The sequence below is a fragment of the Triturus cristatus genome, chromosome 2_1, assembly GCF_964204655.1.
Source record: "Triturus cristatus chromosome 2_1, aTriCri1.1, whole genome shotgun sequence".
In the NCBI taxonomy this organism is placed as follows: domain Eukaryota; kingdom Metazoa; phylum Chordata; class Amphibia; order Caudata; family Salamandridae; genus Triturus; species Triturus cristatus.
In genome coordinates, this window is record NC_140581.1 from 735,839,520 (window position 1) to 735,859,484 (window position 19,965).

The 19,965-nt window shown below is 44.9% G+C and overlaps 1 protein-coding gene across 2 annotated transcripts in view; it reads left to right on the top strand.

The window, feature by feature from the left end:
• The window catches only part of SNCAIP (synuclein alpha interacting protein), a 364,836-nt gene extending 349,944 nt beyond the window's left edge, over positions 1-14,892 (top strand). For both annotated transcript variants that reach the window (XM_085632668.1, XM_085632669.1), the window contains one exon: positions 10,195-14,892. In XM_085632668.1, coding sequence (XP_085488794.1) covers positions 10,195-10,285 — 91 coding nt within the window. In that variant the 3' untranslated portion in view covers positions 10,286-14,892. The remainder of the gene's footprint in view (positions 1-10,194) is intronic.
• Positions 14,893-19,965: the final 5,073 nt, after the last annotated feature.

Below are 19,965 nucleotides of genomic sequence, written 5' to 3' on the forward strand. Positions count from 1 at the left end.
GATAGTCATTTTGTGCATACTGGTACATCTGTTGTGTCGTGTTTTGTGTTGCAGCAATAGGCTGTGGCTGTTGTTGTGGAACCACTACGGTCTGTTGTGGAACCGGCATAGGCTGTGTATGTTGAGGTGCTTGTTGTTGGATCTGATCCTGTCTAGGCGGACGTGGTCTCTCCTTAGTTTTACCCGTGGAGATATTATGTTTTAGAACTGCACAATCGTTTATATAATGACCTGGCTGTTTACAATAGTTGCATGTCCCTTTAACGGGAACCGCTGAATTACTGGACTGTGTCGCACCCTTTTTATGACCGTCAGCTGGAACTGACTGAGCGACAAGCATTTTCATTTTCGTGTCTTTCATACGTCTTTGTTCGTGTTCTTGTTCTTCTCTAATTCTATTCTGGTGATACTGTAACATTTGTAACATTTGTGAAGGAGTGTTAGCTTGCCAAGTGCTCTCAACTTTCAATACTCTGTTTTTAACCTGTGGCAGGGAATTCTCGACTAGTTTTGTTACAAAAAGATGTGGATATGACTCACTATTTGCTTTCAGGCCGCTATTAATACCAAAACATTTTTCAAATCGGGAATAAAAATCACTAGTGTCTTCATCGGGTTTCTGTTTACAGGCTGATATTGCTCCCCAATCTTCCTTTTTCGTAGTTAATAAACGTGGCAATACTTGTACTAATAATCCTGGCAATGCTTTTGTTTTGTCCCCAAGCCCTACGCCTGCAGTTCTGCTATTTTCTTCAGTTTCTAATGCGGTCCAATCAATCTTTTGGTCTCCCACCTCCCATTCTTTTTCCTTGAGTTTCTCATAAATACCGGCAGGCAATAATACTTTCAATATTTTCATAATGTCAGGATAGGTATAATCACCCATGAGTAACATGTCCTTTAGTTCACGGTGAAAACCTGCTGGATCTTTGTCATGGCTGGGCACTAATTTTTTCATTTCCAATAGTTCTATTTTAGTTATGGGCGTGTACACAAACACGCGTCTAAACGTATTGTCATCATTTCTAACTGGGTGTACTTCGCGTAAGGGATTCTGTCTGTCTATGTAATACGTTTTTCTCTCCATGGAAGGAGCTGGATCATGTTCTGGACACAAAAAGGCACTATATCTATGTCTGTATTCTAGAATTACTTTAATTAGATCGGTACCTAGACCTCTCCATTTGTTCATGAGTAGTTCTATCAATATATCAGGTAGGGGACCAGGATCGGAGTGTTGGCTTTTATATAATATAAGGAGATGTTGTATCATGTATATACTAGCTAAACGTTGTTCGTCTGGGGCGAGATTTAGAAACGTGTGTGCTAGCGCATCATCACTGTATTTTTCAGAGCTGTCAGCCCATTGTACTGCTGACCTGGCTAATTCTTGTTCATCCATAGAATCGAGCACATGGTACCCCCTTCGTTCTCGAAGTAATTTATCAGTAGCCTGGAATAAGTGTTCAGGGGTCCTTGGATTTGTAATAACTGTTTGAAAAATTCTGTTACATTCTGGACGTATCGGACGTATTGTTTTATTAAAAGATCTTCCTTTTCCTACATAAGCTATCATTTGTTTAGCTGGTAATTCAAATTGTCCTGTGTTCATTTCTGACTGTTCCTCCTCCTCTTCCTCTGATTCAGTTTTATCTGCTTCTACTCTGCTTTCATGTATTCGTTCTACTTCTTTCCTGATCCTTCGGCACATGGCTTCTATACACTTCTGTTTATCATGTCTCCCGTCTGTTATATTCTGACCCCATTTGGTAAGTACTTGCATTTCCTCCGAATCTACCTCAGGCCTATCTCTGTTTCTGATCAAGCAGTTTATGAAAAAGCGTAACAATAATTTTTGCATGTCTACTTTCTGGTATTCCATGGCTTCGGCAATATTTTCAGGACCTTGCCCTGTTTGGATAAAGCGATATATTTTGTCTAGATGTTCAATCATTCCTGGTAACGTCATTAAATAGTTTGCAGCTCGTCGTAAACGTACTGAAGATAGCAACATTCTGTCGTGTTTTCCTGGCACTGGATCGTATCTACAATCTGAAAGAGGCTCATTTAATATATTGTCATTAGCTCTTTGGGGTGTACGTTGGTATGCTAAATCCCTATAAGTCAATCTAGTTGCTGGCGGTGGCGTGGAAAAACCTCCTGTCGCACCTCCCGAGGTGCCAAGTCCAAAAGGATTTGTTGGGTGTAGGGTAGAGAGTGTGGGTGCAGGAAGGACTGTAGAAACAGATGGAATGGTTAGAACTTGAGTAGGAGTTTGTTGCTGCGGAGGTGGGTGCAGCTGATTTTGGGGTTGAGCGTCGTTAACGGGTGGTGTGCGTGGCTGCACACCATTAGCATATTCGGGGGCTGCATCGTCTAAATAGGAAGAAAGGAAAATGTCCTTTGCGGTCTTGGGATGTACTTTAATCAGGAGTAACGGAGGTGGCAGATCTTTTGGTACCTCCAAGGTGGCCTTAGGCAAACCCTCGGCCAGAAGAGGATACATACCATTCATAAGAGTGTTTCGTTGTCTGTCTACTTGTTCTGTTTTTACTCGGGTACCTTCGTCAATTAAAATGTTTTCTCGGGCTTTTTCTGAATCTTCCCTACTTTTCTCTTCCTTTCTGAGCGCTTTCTCTGTGCGTCTATGCGATTCTTTACGCCATAGTTCAATGGCATCTTTCTGTGACTGTCTAGCTTTCTTTTTCCATAACGCTTCTTCTATTCTCATGATGCAATCTGCATCCCATGTTCCAGCAGCGGGCCATCTCTGACTCTCTGCTAAATCCTTGGTGTAGTCCACCCATAGATCAAGATATAATACGGCATCTAGGCCATGTTTATGGTACATAAAGTACCCTGGAGTGTCCCTAGGTGGGATGGGAACAGCTTCCTCGAGTATCCCTTTTCTAGTTTTTATCTGTCTTAATTTTGAAAATAACGGCATCTTGAACCTTGTTACTTAATTCTTACTCGGTTTTTGAACACAATAATTACAATAAACACAATAAGGAAGATCGAACAGTCACTCATACCACGATATTTAAAACATATCAAAACATTTTAGAACGAACAATAATAATTAGAATAAAACTAGTTCACTGCATAATACTAAATATACTGTATGTACTGCTAAACAGTACAGATACACTGCTAACACAGTGCAGACCAGGTCTGTGTACCCAGACCCGTCTTGACCGGCACAAACTAATGTGCACGTCTAGATGTGTCCCCAGCAACGGTACTCACCGGGAAGCACGGAACGGAAGGCCTCGGAAGTCTGGACTGGACTAGACCAAACTGGACTGGACTCGACTCGTGACTTAGATACTTCGGAACTTCGGAATCTGGTGGGCCTCTGTATACCTCGGATCTTGCTCTCTCAGCTAGGCTCTGGTCGGGATTCTCCGCACTCCTCACCGCCTCGTCTGGGTGTTGATCGCAGCCTCAGTCGCCCCCGTTGGCCTGAGGGAGATACAGGAAATCCTGCTGGTACGCGTAATTGTCCGTCTGGCTGTGGCAGGAGACCGGGTCTGCAACGCACCTCCGGCGCGTGGGGTGTGAGAGGTGTCCCTATTCGGGCGCCAATTATGTGGTAAATTTAAATTACCTAGACTTAATTTATGCGGTAAAATACAATACGAATAACTCAGTAAAAATAAGAGGCAGAATCCGTGGTATTCGAGGGTATAATATGGAATTTATTCCTTACAAAGGAATGATGGTTCGAACCAGGCAATCGAGTTCCGTCACCACGAAGGTTCAGGAAGGGATCAGCAATACATTATTGACAGGTTATAGCATATATAGTAATGCATTACAGTAAAGACAGATGCAGGAGGCGTTACAGCTGATAAGAATACACATACGTAATAAACAAGGCGTTACAATAGGCGTGCATAGAGGCGTATACTAAAAACGTCATTTATGATGATGACACAAGTGGGTGGATCCATAAGAGAATCCTGCAGAGTCAGCAGAAATACATGGCAGAGATGCGCGCGCAGCCGCATGACGTGTGATTGACGTGTAACTAGAGGGTGAAGGGAACTTGACATTTAGCCCTACATGAGGAGACAGAAGTCTGGGGTGTCAGGACAACCTAGTCCTAAATCATATCTAATATCTTGTGTTTAAGGAACTATATTATCTGGAAGGAAAGGTCTTCTCGGACAGATCCTATTCTATACTGACTGCTAGTGCGTGTACAAGCGTCTAAGTGTCTACATGAGATGCGAGGGGGCATGGGCCTACCATGGTAACGAAAGTCATGAATTACTTGCAAGGAGGCAGTAAGGCCGGGCCCTTTGCTCTGCAGCTGGAGGGATGTTTACCTAAGCTACTAGACAGGAATGCATTTCTTGAGGAGCGGAACAGATAACTTGAAGGCTGAATACAGTTTTGGCAGGCAACAGGCCGGGCTAGGCACCGTTAGCCGCGCAGGGAGTAAGACAAAGTTCATGGATACAGATGCAGGTCCAGGCTGGAGCATTCAGAGGCAGAAGCAGGAAAAAGCTCGATGGCAGAATTCAGGGCCTACCTTGCCAGAGCTGGAAAACGTGAAAAGTATACCATATAAAGACGGTGGCAAGGCATACTTAGGAACGGAATATCTGGCCCATTCATGGCAGATATGAAAGAGGACATATTAACGTTGGACACAATTGTATTTGCGTCTTCATAGCTTGAAGTGGAGGGAACATACATGTACTTGTAGCATGTACATGGAGCCGTTGGGGTCTAGATAGGGGACACAATTGACCATAAAAATTCATATTTCCTCACCCTCACCGACGTTCTGATGGGCACTTGGTCCAAGCCCTCCACAGTCTCTCCTGTGGATCGAAACGTGGCCCGGCGCCACCGCCCAGCTCTGGGCGACCCCAGCTTTCTGTCCGTACACCCCACCCCTGAGAGTCTGGTTATCCAGGCCTCCACGTCCCAAACCGCCTTCCTGTCTGCACCTCCGTATCGGGAATCCAAAAGGTTGGAGCAGTTTGGCAAGAAACTGTTTTCCTCCCTCAGTCTGGGGTTGCGGTCCATTAATACCGCGTGCCTTTTGGACCGTTACACCCAGTCTTTGTGGGATACGGTGGCGGAAGTGCTGCCCCAGTGTCCGGAGGAGGCCAGGACACGGCTCGCCCAGGCTCTTGCTGAGGGGCGTGATGCAGCACGATATTCCATCCGATGTGGACTTGACACCACGGACTTGCTGGGTACAGCGATTGCAACGAAGGTGGCGATTAGTCGTCACGCCTGGCTGAGGTCCACGAACTTTTCAGAGGATGTCCAGAGCACCCTTATGGACATGCCCTTTGATGGCCGTCGCCTTTTTGGCGACAAAGCGGATAGCGCGCTAGAGCGCTTTAAGGACTCCAGGGCTACGGCCAAGTCCTTGGTCCTCTCAGCCCAGCGCCAGCAACCTTCCGCTTTTCGCCCCTTTCGTGGCCAAGGAAGGGGTGCCCCCGCACGTTCGTCCAGCCACAGGCCGCAGAACCAGCCTCAATGCGGTCGCGGATGTGGATTGCGCCGTGGCGGAGCAGGGGGACAGAGAGACGGTCAGTCCACATCCACTCCGGCAGCATCTGCCCCAAAGCCTTCCTAGTCCGGTGTTTCAGGCCCATTCCATGCCACTGGGAGGCAGAGTTCGCCATCACCTGCTCCACTGGCGTACCATCACTTCGGACAGGTGGGTGCTGCAAATAGTCCGAAGGGCTACCCCTCCAGCCATGCCACCACAGTACCACCGCATGTCGGTCGATCACTTGCAACTTCTGCAGGAGGAAGTTACATCCCTCTTGGCCAAGGGGGCCATCAAGTGCGTTCCTGGCCCAGAAGTAGGACAGGGTTGTTACTCCCACTACTTTCTGGTTCCCAAGAAGGGCAAAGGGGGCCTACGCCCTATCTTGGACATCAGGAGCGTCAACGCCTTCCTCCGGAAGGAGAAGTTCAAGATGCTGACTTTAGCTCAGGTTCTAGCTGTCCTAGACCCTGGAGACTGGATGGTGGCGTTGGACTTGCAGGATGCATATTTCCACATCCCCGTCTTGCCGGCCCACTGGCGTTACCTGCGGTTCACGGTAGGCCACGAGCACTTTGTTTACCGTGCTCCCCTTCGACCTCACCAGTGCCCCTCGGGTGTTCACGTAAGTGATGGCAGTGGTCGCCGCTCATTTGCGCAGATTAGGGGTTCCAGTCTTCCCCTATCTCGACGACTGGTTGTAGAAGGCGGGCTTGCCCCGAACAGTCGTCTCCCACCTCCAGACTATGGCCGACCTCCTGCATACGCTGGGGTTCTCCATCAATGTGCCGAAGTCACATCTGAGTCCCTCCCAGAAGCTCCTCTTCATCAGAGCGGTTCTGGACTCGGCGCAGTTTCGAGTCTATCCTCCCGAACAGCGGGTTCGGGATATACAGGCTCTGATTCCGATCTTTCAGCCTTTATCCTGAGTTTCGGTCAGGATGGCCCTTCGGCTGCTGGGTCTGATGGCCTCCTGCATCCTGCTGGTACATCACGCCAGGTGGCGGATGCGGGGTCTACAGTGGGACCTGAAGTTCCAGTGGGCTCAACATCAGGGCAACCTGTCTGACCATGTCCTGATCTCGGAGGGCACTACAAGACAGTTGCAGTGGTGGCTCACAGACTGCGATTGGGTCAGTGGCAGATCCCTCTCCCTACCCCAACAGGAGCACGTAGTGGTGACGGATGCGTCCCTCCTGGGATGGGGGGGCCACATGGGAGAGGCGGAGATCAGAGGCCTCTGGTCTCCGGCAGAGTCCCGGCTCCATATTAACCTATTGGAGCTGCGGGCGATCCGGCTTGCACTGAAGGCATTCCTTCCCTCTGTCCGGGGAAGTGTAGTGCAGGTGTTCACGGACAACACTACCGCCATGTGGTATTGCAACAAACAGGGCGGGGTGGGCTGGTGGACCCTTTGTCAGGAGGCTCTGCGCCTCTGGACATGGCTGGAACCTCAGGGCATCACCCTGGTGGTTCAACACCTGGCCGGCTCTCTGAACGCCAGGGCGGACGAACTCAGCCGCCAGTACATGATGGATCATGAGTGGCGTCTGAACTCGGACGTGGCGCAAGGTCTCTTTCGGCAGTGGGGAGAGCCTTGGTTAGATCTTTACGCCACCGAAGAGAACGCGCAATGTCATCAGCTCTGCGCGTTGGAATTTCCATGGCGGCACTCGCTCGGAGACGCTTTTCGTCGCAAGTAGAGTTGCGGTCTGTTATACGCCTTTCCGCCTATACCACTTCTGCCCAGAGTGCTGAAGATCAGGCGCGACCGGGCCCAAGTCATCCTTGTGGCTTCGGATTGGGCACGAAGATACTGGTATCCCGAACTACTCAGTCTGTCAGTCGATCCCTCGTTTTCACTGCCTCTTCAGGAGGACCTTCTGTCGCAGCAGCAGGGGACGGTCCTCCACCCGAACCTGTCCAGCCTCCACCTCCATGCGCGGAGATTGAGCGGTGGCAGTTGATGCCATTTAACTTACCTCCTGAAGTCTGTGATGTCATTCTGGAAGCCAGGCGTCCCTCCACTAAAACGGTATACACCTGCAGGTGGAACAGATTTGTGGCATGGTGAACAGCAAAGGCTGTGGATCCCCTTCCCGCCCCTCTTTCTGAGGTTCTCCTCTTTCTTCTTTCCCTGGCCCAGTAGGGTTCTGCTCTGGGCACCATCAAGGGGTATCTTTCAGCTGTTTCAGCCTTGTTGCGGCTTCCTGATCAGCCTTCTCTTTTTAAGTCCCCTGTTAATAGATTCTTGAAAGGCATTACTCACATGTTCCCTACTGTTCCCTTTGTAATACCTCAGTAGGACTTGAATCTGTTGTTAACTTATCTGATGTGCGCTCCCTTTGAGCCACTTCATAACTGTCCTCTTCGTCTTCTGACTCTCAAGACTGCTTTCCTGGTTGCCATCACCTCTGCCAGAAGAGTGAGTGAGCTCCAGGCTCTTTCTTCTAAACCTCCTTTCCTCTCTGTCCATCCAGACAAGGTTGTTCTGAGCACTCGCCCTTCTTTTCTTCCTAAGGTGGTTACTGCCTTTCACATCGGGCAGTCCATCACCTTACCCACCTTCTTCCCGCCTCCGCATCCCTCGAAAGAGGAGGAGAGGCTCCACCGTCTGGACCCAAAACGTGCGCTCTCCTTCTATCTGGATCGCACAAAACAGTTCCGGGTGGACGACCAACTCTTCGTTGGCTACGTGGGCGCTAAGAAGGGGCGGGCAGTGCACAAACGAACCATCTCTCGGTGGGTCGTTTTGTGCATTAAGGTCTGTTACTCCTTGGCTAAGAAGGATCCTCCTGTGGGGCTGAGGGCCCATTCCACTCGGGCCACAGCGGCTATTACTGCCTTGGGACGGGGAGTCCCTCTGCAGGACATTTGTCAGGCAGCTAAGTGGGCCTCGCTGCACACGTTTGCAAAGCATTACTGCCTGGACAGTCAAGTCCGGAGAGACGGCTTCTTTGGCCGTTCCGTTCTTCGGGACTTCCTGGTGTGATCTTGGTTCGCAGACCCACCTCCGGGATTGGTATTGCTGGGGTATCTATTCTAAGGTAAGGAATCTAACTAACGTGTTTTCTTTCGTCTAATGATACATCTGTAAGAAACATTAGTTGGTTAGATTCCTTACCGCCCCACCCTTCCTACCCGTTCTGCGAACCGATATCTAGGGTTAAGGTCATCCCCTTCAGGGCCCTAGTTTCATGGCACCAGTGTCGGTTTCTTGCATGGCTCTGCGTTCCTGGCGCAGAAAGTTGTGTACAGAACTGACGTCAGCGCGTGAGGGCGGTGTCTAAGTACTCCGACTTCATCCCGGCGATCACGACGACGGACGCGGAGCTGCAGACAACCCCTACTGACGCGCAAGGTTACTGCTGACGAAAAATCTTTCCGAATCCAGCCTGACCCCTGGGGATATTCTAAGGTAAGGAATCTAACTAACTAATGTTTCTTACAGATATATCGTTACCGAAGGTAAGTAACTTGTGCGTCAAGGGGGTCGGCTAGTCCGATTTGGATTTAAGACCAATTCTGCAGCCGTAGGCAGCAATGGCCGAAAGTCTACCTAAGAAGCCAAAAGGAACAAGGAGGAAGGTTGCTAGTTTTGCAGCTTACTCCAATATAAATCACGAGGATGTGAGTTTAGCAGACCGGGAGCATGCCACGCCTAGGGTTGAAGATTAAATAAGAGCTGATGTTATCAAGAGCATGTGGAGCTTGGTTTTGCTCCGCAAAGAACATCAGAAACGTTTGCCTTTCTCATTGAAAGTTCCCAGTATTACAGTGGTGTCACCTGTGTGGTGTATGAGGTACCCATTCTTAGCCTGCGGCTGTATTGAACTTTTCGATTTCATTCATGTTAGGTCATTATTCGAAATCCTTTCTTACTGGCAGTGTTGTGAATTGTGTCTGGGTCTCAGACGCCGGTGTAATGGCCCATTCGCATAGACTGCGAAGGGGCCATTAGAGCATTGCAGGGAAATGCTAGTTGGTGTTAAAGCACACACAAAAAGCATTTTGCAGTACTTTTAAGACAATAAGTGGCAAAAAAGATCTATGCCCAGCAATGCTATTGCGCCAGAGGTAGGTAATTGTGTGATGTACTGAGTGAGGGAAATGTCTGGCATACCCATTTACATCTCCGTACTCATACAAGTACTACACTGTATTTCCGTCGTAATATATTTTTCTGTCAGTAGATTAACTGCAGATCAGTTCCGTTTTGTTAATTAACAAGAAAGACCCTATATTATGAGTTTGTGCAAAATTTGTCTAACTTGCTTTTGCGTAAATATGCAAAAATATTATCAAATTGCTTGAATGTAGATTTGTCATTTAGTTCTATGTTTCAGCATCAAAAACTGAAACAAGGATGCATTTCTCTCATAAAAATAAGCACGAGAAACACAATTGCTGCAAACAGCTAATCGCATTCTGATTGTTAGCATTGTTCCCGTGCTAGGCACTATATTTTTGTTTAAACAGCAGCATAATTACGTAACATGGCGTAATGTTGTAGTCTTGGAAATTTCTTGTAGCAAGTGTAATATGAAATTAGGCAAATTACCCCACCGTAATTTAAATATCACCTTTCTGTGCTTTGTTCCTTGCTTTTGTGAATTTTACATTAACTCTGGTTTTGGTGATTGTATGAACCATTATTCTTTTTATTTCTCCAGCCTTAATGCCACAAATGGAAACCGGCGGATGCAGAAATATTTGAACAGAATAAGCACTGAAGAGATGGAACAGCAAGAGTTCTTCCTCTAATCTGCATCTCTTTGGGTCTCGCAGCTCAGATGTCTGAAGTGTTAATCTGTGGAAGAACCGATCCACCACCAGCAACCCAGCATATCATTGGAGGCCTTAAATGTATATCCTTGCATTCATCCACGGAAACTACGTTTTCTAAGACGCATTTGAAGATTTCACATCAGTTTTAAAAGGACTGCTTTGCTATTTAAAACAAACCTGATTCAGCAAAATGCCCTCTTTCAGTATCCTCATAGCCAACAAACCTCACCAAAGCTGATGCTGTTGTGAGGCAAAGATCCCGCTTACTGCATTGCACGAGCATCCCTTCTTGACAGTCTACAGGAGAGGCACTGCCCGCTCATTTACACTGTGAATTGATGTGACGTGAACCGCATTCTGTTTTTCTTTGTCATCCTTTCTGTAGTTTGTCATTTAATATGATGGAGCTTCACCGTTTAGTACATTGACGTCTGTGCTTCAGCGTTGGCTTACATGTTTTCAGCCCAGCACATTCCTTTTTGGTTCCTGTTCTCATAATAGCAAATATCTAAACATTTATATATCTCCTGCTTATGTTCTTGGATACACGTGGACACGCTTGGAATGTTTCCATACAAAATGGTTTTCATTTTGATGACCAAATTGGAGCCAGCTGTCGTTCATGGTATACATTGTAAATGTGTGACCTCTCCATCACCAAAGACTCCCTCCCGCGAGGCATGGTAAGCAAGTCTCACGTCATTTTGGAATGGATACTGAAGAAAGGGTTAGGATTGAGGATGATTTCCCATTCAACGAATTTCATCAAAATATGATCATTTGCAGCAGAAAGGATACATTCCTCATGAACATGTCAACTCCTCACATCGCCTTTCCTGCTCTTCTTCAACATATTTCACCTTAGAGTCAAATCTAAAGCACAAGGTGTGAGTATGCACGTGTCTGTAATTTTATTCGAATGATTGAGGAAACTAGTCTTTCTTACATAGAGTATACTAAAACAGTATTCACTGCTTATGTTTTTGGACTTAGTGATAATTTGGCAGTATGTCCAGTAGCCGCTTTAGGGCACTAAAAAACAAGAATACAGTTTTATCATGAAATTTCGAGAGAATAAAGTTCTGTGAAACTCATACACTGATTGCCATCAGCAGTGCGAATGCTGACCTATAGCTGATTAGCTGATTCGTTGGTTTCCTAATAATAATGATGCTCTCTCTATCTGCTGCCCAACACTCTCTCTGCTCTCTGTTATCTTTAAAAGACTGCCAATGTTTGCTCAGCAAATAGTGTAGCCATCTTTGACTAATGAATTTGGCTGCCAATTATATCTGGTAAACATGTTTGCACATTAATTATATCCATCTTATATTTCCTAATTTTAGATTTACTTATTAAGTATTTCGTTTCCGTGGCGCTGTTTTTTTATTTATAAATACTGTTTGTGAAGATGTCGGAGAGTTCTGGGCAGAAAACATGACCGAGAAAGTGTTCCTACCCTGCAATTTTTCACGTTGTCTCTTTTAACTTAAACTGCATAAGAAAGCTGTCGCTTGTATCCCACTGTTTAAGATTTCGTCTGCAGCTCTTCCACTTTGCCAGTCTGTGGGGCACATATTTGCGAGTTTGTGCAATAATACCTGTTTTTCGTGTCCTGAGCCTGTGCTCTCTCTTTATGAGGATAAACTCACGGTTTGCACAACTTGAGTTGTCTGAACTGATAGTTTACAAAGGTAACCTCTTCACTTAGGAAATGGTTCAGTGTGTACTTAAAGCAAAGAAACCTGCTTTAACCCAGAACAAGAAGAGCTCACCAGTGGCAGGTGAGTTTAGTTTGCCCTCTGCTCGAATTAGTGGAGTCTTGTTCGTGGCGATGTCATGAAACTCCTTCGCTGACCAGATTATCCGATTACCGTTCGGTTCATACCAGAAGTCCGTGACTTTTAATTCCATGCGTTTCTGAGTTTCAGCTTTGTTGTTGCTTTCTTCCCTTAATTTAATTCAAGTATAGTTTATCAGAGGGGGCTTTTCAAAGGCCTTCCCGTTTACTTTGTTTGGTACAAAAAGGGCTAAACCTGGTAAACTATAACTTTTTGACTTCAGTCGTATACTCTGATGGAACTGCACCTCTACAGATTTTCTTCACACTGTGGGACTGAGGAAATGTGTGTTTCTTATGACCTCATCGCTTGAGCTAAGCACGTTGTCCCATTACCTATTTTTTTTAAATAAGACGCCAAATTGGCATGCCCAAAATATATTCCAATATTGATGCTTCTTGGACTAGAACCATCTGCCACCCTTTAATACATAGAACAATAGGTGCACGTTCAAGACAGTGAGATGGACGCCATGTTAAGTCAAGCATCATGCCTCCAGGCACTAGTACCCTAAATCTCTTCCTTACCTCACATCCAACCACTTGCTTCCCCGTTTGTTGGGTTGCAGTATTAGAGCACATTTGAAGATGTACAATTCTTCATATATAGAGAAGCTGTAGTGCTTTTGAGCATTTGCTATGTTCAAGAGACGTACATACTTTTGATCTTTGCATTTTTGTAATCTTTGATATAGGGATTATTTGACCGAGGAAACAACTAACTGATGGATCAACTGTCTGAATTAATCTCAGTCACTAACGATTGCTTGGGGGCGCATTCAAGTCTGCCTTTTTTGGGGAGGGGGGGGGGGGGGCGGGGGCGTTTTATATAGCACGAACTAGACCCGAGACATCAGAGCGATTTACATGAGCACCGGTTTCGTTACAGATGGACACAATACATTTTTTTTTGGGGCTTAGACGCAGGGAGATTAAGTGATTTGCCCAGAATCACAGAATGTTGAGCATCGTTGCCGAGACTCGAACCCGGTTTACCAGCTTCAAGGTTAACCGCTGTAGCCGTAAGGCTACATCCTTGCCCCATTTTTCACCCACTGTGCCACTTTTGACAGAGACCAACCACATATCTGTCTTGTTACTTCTCCAGTAGGAACCGTCCAGTCCAAGTTGCCAGTCCAGGTCTCCTTCCAGAAGGGAACACATGCCCACCCCCCAACACGTTTCGATGTTTCACGCTTAGTACCCAGGGAGAATTTGCACTACTTTTGTCAGACTTTTTTAAAAATGTGAAACCTTGTTTCCTTTCTACAGAGAATGTGAGATGCCTGTGTCAATGGTAAATCAATAGTTATTGACTTTTTGGTAAGAACATGGCAAAACTAAGTAAAGGCAGCTGTGCAGCACAAAGTCTTTGGGATGTTGTGTGTGCTCTAGCTTCATTCCTTGCAAGAAGCTTGTACAGCGCAAATGTTTTTTTTTTTTGTTTTTTTTTTACAAAAGACAAATGTAACACAAGGTGAGGCACAGATATATTACTCTTATATAGTGTGAACTCAAAAAGCAACTATTACAGCTGCAAAAAACAATGCACCTCTTTATCCATTGGCCAAGAAATATGAGAAATGTCCACTGATCCGAGTCCCTTTGATGTAAATCTAGGGCTACTCAATACCTGGTAAAACCAGACCCCACTTAGAAGTTAGGCAAATGGCAGAAAGTGTGTTTTATAAATTCAAGTATTCTAATTTACTCTGCACCATAGACTGACCTTGATAGTCATTGTGAATCAAACCAAGTCATTAACGATGGAACACACCTCCCTTCAGGCAATGTCGCCTATATGTGCTCTCTCACTGGTTAGCATGTCCATGCTTAGGATCTAATACTGAAAAAGATTCCATACCGCAGAGCAAGTTGAAGGTGGTGGGTGCCTCCAGTGGATCATAAACCAAGATTGCCAGCTGGAGAGAACTATAGCTGCTGAAATGTAAGAAAACATTGTGTTTAAAAATAAAACAATTGTGGTTCAAACAAGTGCATTTTTTAAACAACAGTATGAATTTGAAGTACCCAGTTAATTGTGCAGAATATGATTGATCTTTGCCTACCCCGGCATCAATGTATCTGTAAATTTGGTATCTCATAAATATATCACTTCCACCAGCAAAAGTATCTGTGGAACTACACTGTATCATTTCATGGAGCGCGTAAAGCATGATAAAATGGATGTTGCCTAGTCCCCTCAGATGCGCCATAATTTTGGGACATATTTTAGTGTCTAAAACGTGTGTAGTGTTCACATCAAAATGCCCTTGCACAACCACTACAACTCAGAATGAGATTTTTGCATCATTTTTCCCAGCAGCAATTTTTAGCACATTACAAGAATATTGTGGTTTGCTCAGATGTGAAATGTAAAATTTAAACACAGATTTTCATGCTCCTCAGAGGACAGGGTTAATGTGCAGTGAAATAAAGTGTTGATTTACCTATTTTTCCTTTTTCTGTTACTGCAGAGTATTTTCGCTACCGGCAGGAATACAACATTGTGATTTCACATTTAGCATTCAGTGTTAGACATGTATTTACTATGAATTGTTCCAGTTTCTACGGTTTTGATAAAAGTGTTTTGCAATAATCATGGGGACTAACTTGTAAGAAGTAATATTTGGAAACCGAATAGTTTTTATGCAAATATCAGTATTGCCAGTGTGTCTTTTTTACCTAGTGACCTGTATATGAGAATCCTAACGAAATGAACGATTAAAAAACTTGCAAGTAATATGTCTCTTTCTTTACTTAAATTGTTTTAATGAGTTGATTCGGATCCTCTGGCATTTAAGAACCCGTTGCATCTCCACATATGTTTATCCCCAGGTTTCTATTCCATTCAAACGTTTGACACCTTTATTGCCTCATGTACAGAAATGGAGTATTCTCTGAAATGGGAATGTTCCATGTTTCTTTACAGGTTGAGTCTATGAACCGTGTTCACCAGAAACCAGTGCGCAGACCTATCTGTCAATACTCATCCCCATGCTCCGCCGTTCATTCAAGTTCCTTGTTATCATTTGCTTTATGCTTTGCACATTTTTCTAATTTTTGTTTGTACAATTTTCCTATGCAAAACACGTGGCTTTAGTGGGGTTAGCTTTTCTGAAAACATTGTGAGGGTTTCAAAGCACGCCCAGCTAAGTTCACTTGGCTGGATAATTTGAGCTTGGCATTCACCAGGTCCTGCATCGGTGCAATTGAGATTCCTTTCTTAACAATCACTCTTTCCAATAAAAAAAATAGACCTCGGTGTTATTCTAGTATTTCATTTGATATATGTTTCTGTGTTCGACCTTCTTGTTTTCAGTTGTCATGGAGACGTGAAAGTCTAATTCCTAGTTCAGCTATTTAGCCCCTTTAACAGAGTACACTCACAAGTATTAGATTTCGCTTTGCAAATTTACAGTGAGAACAGCCAGCGTTATTCTTCAGCCGATCAAATGGGTAAGTGGACTAGTGTGTGCATGATTTATATTCAATATAAATAAATATTCACTGAAAAAAAAGTCTGAAGTAACGTTATAGTTAGGAGAGAATTTCAGTGGCAACGCAAGGTTTTAAACTTACAAAACCACTGAAATTCACAAGATGTAGTTAGCTTTGGTAACTATAACTTGTGCCCTGGGGCGACTATTACTCACGCCCCTACCATGAAGTTTTTTTAATCAATATTTCCATTGCAAATGTTGCAGTGATATTATTAATGATGTCATAGAAGATTTCATAAGTGATGTAATATGTTGGGTAATTAACAGTGCAAGGAGACGGCGTAAGTTATAGTTAACCTTATGGCACAATTTAGTTACCAGAGCCAATTATAACTGGGGAATTTCAGTGGTTTTGTACGTTTCAGATCGAATGTTACTTTAACCTTTTTTTCAGGGAATTTGTTTTTTTTAAAACTTAGTCATAATTTATTACCATACATAAAGCCACCGCACACAGCAAACGGCCTTTGTCCAACACCCTGCTGGGTGCAGCCCTCTGCAGGCAGCCAACCAACCACAGGCTACCCATGCCCTTTTAAGCTATGTGTACAAGTGGGGGTTGACCCTCACTTCCAGGGCGGAGTGGAACCGACATAGAACCACACAGCACCACCTATTTGCATGCAGGGACTACGCTGAAACATCTTCTGGGTTCTGACTGGCCCACAGGGATATTCGTGAGGTGAGAAATCAGCGATTTGATAGAATATCCACTAGACAAGCATCGGCATAGCCAATAGGTCTCGACACGGGCACGGACACGGGCTGCTGCACTCGGCGTACCCATACTGCTGATCTGAGACGAGGACGAGGGCACAGAAATATTGAAAGAACCTTAGAGCGATGTCAGACACGAACACCTCTCTAACAGGATTGTGACATTCCTCGTTCCCCGCTCTGACCATAGACCCCCATGTGGGCCGGAATTACAACCACATTAAAAAAATTTCTCCAGTACGAAGATAGCCTTGAGGAAGTCGTGGGACTACATTCCCGATACGACGAAACACGTGTTGGCTGTGACTGGCTGTAATCTTGATGCTTCACTTGAACACTTCTTAATAAAGAAGACACGAAGAAGACTGTATTTTGATTTATGGTTTTGCTCTCTATGTATTCATGTTCTTATACACACAATAGACGACGAAATTTATATTATCTACGTGTGCTGAGGATCTAAAAATAAGTTACATTAAGCTTTTGCTTAACCTGTAGAGTATGTGGTTTCTCTACACCTTTTAGCACCGTCATATAAGCGATTTAGAATAACTGTTGTGTACTTTCTCTGAGGCGCCATATACCTATAACACATACCACAGACCCACAAGGATAGCCAATAGGTCTCGCCTTTGGGACCTTATAAGTGTTTTGCCATGCAACAGTTGTTGTTGCACCAAGGATATTGTGCTGCATAACTAAATACTTATAAGGTCCTAAAAGTGAGACCTATTGGCTATGCCAATGCTTGTGCAGCGCTGACAGAAATGTCTTCAGAGCTCCTTTGTGAAAGTGTTGTATAGAGTGAAATAGAAGGAGCAGATAAACGCGAAGAGGCTTTTACAAACAAAAGGGCGCTTCACGGCAATGCATTAGAGGACATTAAAATCAACCCCATGCCTCAATATTTCGGTGTAGTTGCTTTGTTTTCACAGTGTGATGGAAGTGGAGCGCCATGTTAGTGTCCTAAAATCAATTAGAGAATGAAAATAATATGATGCGCACGCGAACATGCGCAGAACAATAATCTCTTCACTAAAATATGAACTGCAACGACGCACACTGAATTTATGTGTCTGTATTTAATATAAAATTTGCATGAATCTACTAAGCCGTCAGCTCTATCTTTAACTGTGCATGGACCATGGTTGGTGTTCATTGGTTGATATTCGGAACGCGCCGGATGCAGCCTGTCTCAGTAATCGATAGGATCCATGCATTGAGACACAAGGGCGGGATTATGCTGCAAAGCGTTATAACAGTCTGGGCCGCACAGACCATAATAAAGGTGCCCAGACGGCATGGGACGGACTCGGGACGGACACCCACCAGATCTATTTTTTTTATTAAGCCACGCAAAACAGGCTAGGTGGAGGCAAACCCCTTCCTAATAGAGGGCAGACTTAATTGAAGCAAGCCATCCATAGATTTGGCAGTCTCTGGACTCAAACCTATAAACCACGGACACATCATGCACAAACATACTTTGCTAAGGTGCATGGGATTCAGACCACCTGTTCAGGTCAAATTACTAGACATGCCATTTAATGGAGATGACTTGCTTGAAAAGGAGGCACATTGTGCCTTGCAAACAAAGCAGATACATGCACTGCAAAGTTGATGGGAGCCTTATCAGCAAGCCACCCAACTGCTTTTCAAAGGGAGGTTTGCTCACCATAGAGCTCATCAACTTTACTATTCTATAAAGAATAAAAACAATACACACAAGCAGTCAGTGTGGGCTTGGGCCTATGTGATATTCCTGTAGAGGAGGGCCCCAGGCAAGAGATACCAAGCGAAAACAAGTGTGATATCCATTACTGCACAAAAGTTTCTTTTAGCCACGCAGGGGGGCATCTCTGTCAATCATTGAATTGAGAAATGGTCACACCAGAGAAATGAAGCTAGACATCCTGACTTGGTCACGATGAAATCCTTTGAATAGTTGCCACTAATCCATGATCCTGTCAGTTTGAGTCAGGGAAAGGATTGTCCGCTGAAGACCAAAGTTCAGTAGCTGCTTTGGAAAAGTACAATAAGGGGCTATGGTGTTTCCTGGGAGAAACCTGGGAACTACTCTGGGTGTTTTTCTCTTGCTGCACAGGGAAACAAATCCCCAGTAGGATGAGGAACAAGCATCGCGGCACCGACGCTTTACTTTTAATGTTAAAAGTAAAGCACGGGTGCCGCGATTATATCAATAGTAAAGAAATAGATGTTTTTTTCTATTTCTTTACTTTTGGTATATTAGCGGCACCTGTGCTTTACTTATAACATTAAAAGTAAAGCGCGGGTGCCGCGATTATACCAGAAGTCAGATAGAGATTGAGCGGGCGGTGGGAGAAAAGTGAGGGCTGGGAGAGCAGGCAGAGATAGGTGAAGACTGCGCTACATGAAGAAAGCTCAGCCAAGGGCGGGGCAGGGCAGAAGAGGTAACGAGCGATGACATGAAATTGTGCCTGGAGAGAGGCGCTTAATTACCCATGATAACAAAGGAAAGGCAGATGGCCGCGCCAGCCAGCCAGCCACACTTTCGAGATCCCCTTTACTAAAAGTCCAGCAACAGCGCATGCGCTGTTCTAGGCTCGACCTAAAAAAGCGTCTGCCCTGGGATAGCTTAGACTTTCTGTTGGGATGGAGATGTCCACTGTATGATGAACACATGTACGCCCCTGTCATTTTTGAGAAATACTTTTTTTTGTTGATACAAAACAAATACAGTGTCCTCCAGTGGCAGCTGCTGCAATGCAGTGAATGGGCAGGAAACTAGATCCCAAACTATGAGATTTTGATGATACTACATGAGACATGGCTGTATAGTCCACAAAGGCCATTAAAAGTAGCTGCTAAAAGGAGGTCCTACATCGAAACAAAAGGTATAAAAATATCCTTCTTGCAAGGGCAGGAGACTGCTTACACAAGAAGGTAGCATCTCTCTTGGCCATTTTATCGCACACGTACTTTGGCAAATTACGTCTTAAATGCTGAAAAGGAACTCTAAGATTATGTTTTGCAATAGCAGCAATTTTTATGTTTTTTTCGGAGGGGAAGGTGATTTTCTTCAAACGAATTTCCAGCTCTAGAGTGCTGTAGGTGCAGTTGAAGATCACCCGACGCAGGAGCACAATATAGGTAAGACCGACCCCAGCTTTGCTGAGTGGCTGTCTCTTTCCTTTGCGAAATCAGGTCCTCTGGGAAGTCGGGTCCTCGGCGGGAGGTTGGGGGTGATATAAACGCGTTGTTCCATGGAGTTGGGGGCCTCGCACCACATATGGTATGGTTGGCATGCTAAATATTCAAGCTGGCGCTTGAATCCGAGCACCATGTTGGAATGAGATGAGCTGACAAAACCGGGGAGAAAGGCCACGATCCTTTAAAAAAGAGAAGGAATCCGATTTCTGCACAGCCTCCTCAGGACCACAAGAACATACTTTTAAAAAAAAAAATCTTTATTGGGTTTTGAGCATAAACAACAAGCATAAAGAGATACACTTTGCCACTTAGTGTCTTTGACATAACAGGTTGACCATTCTGACAGCTTGGAAAGTATTATGAGCACCATAACTAAAACGTTAACAATCCCATTATTACGGACC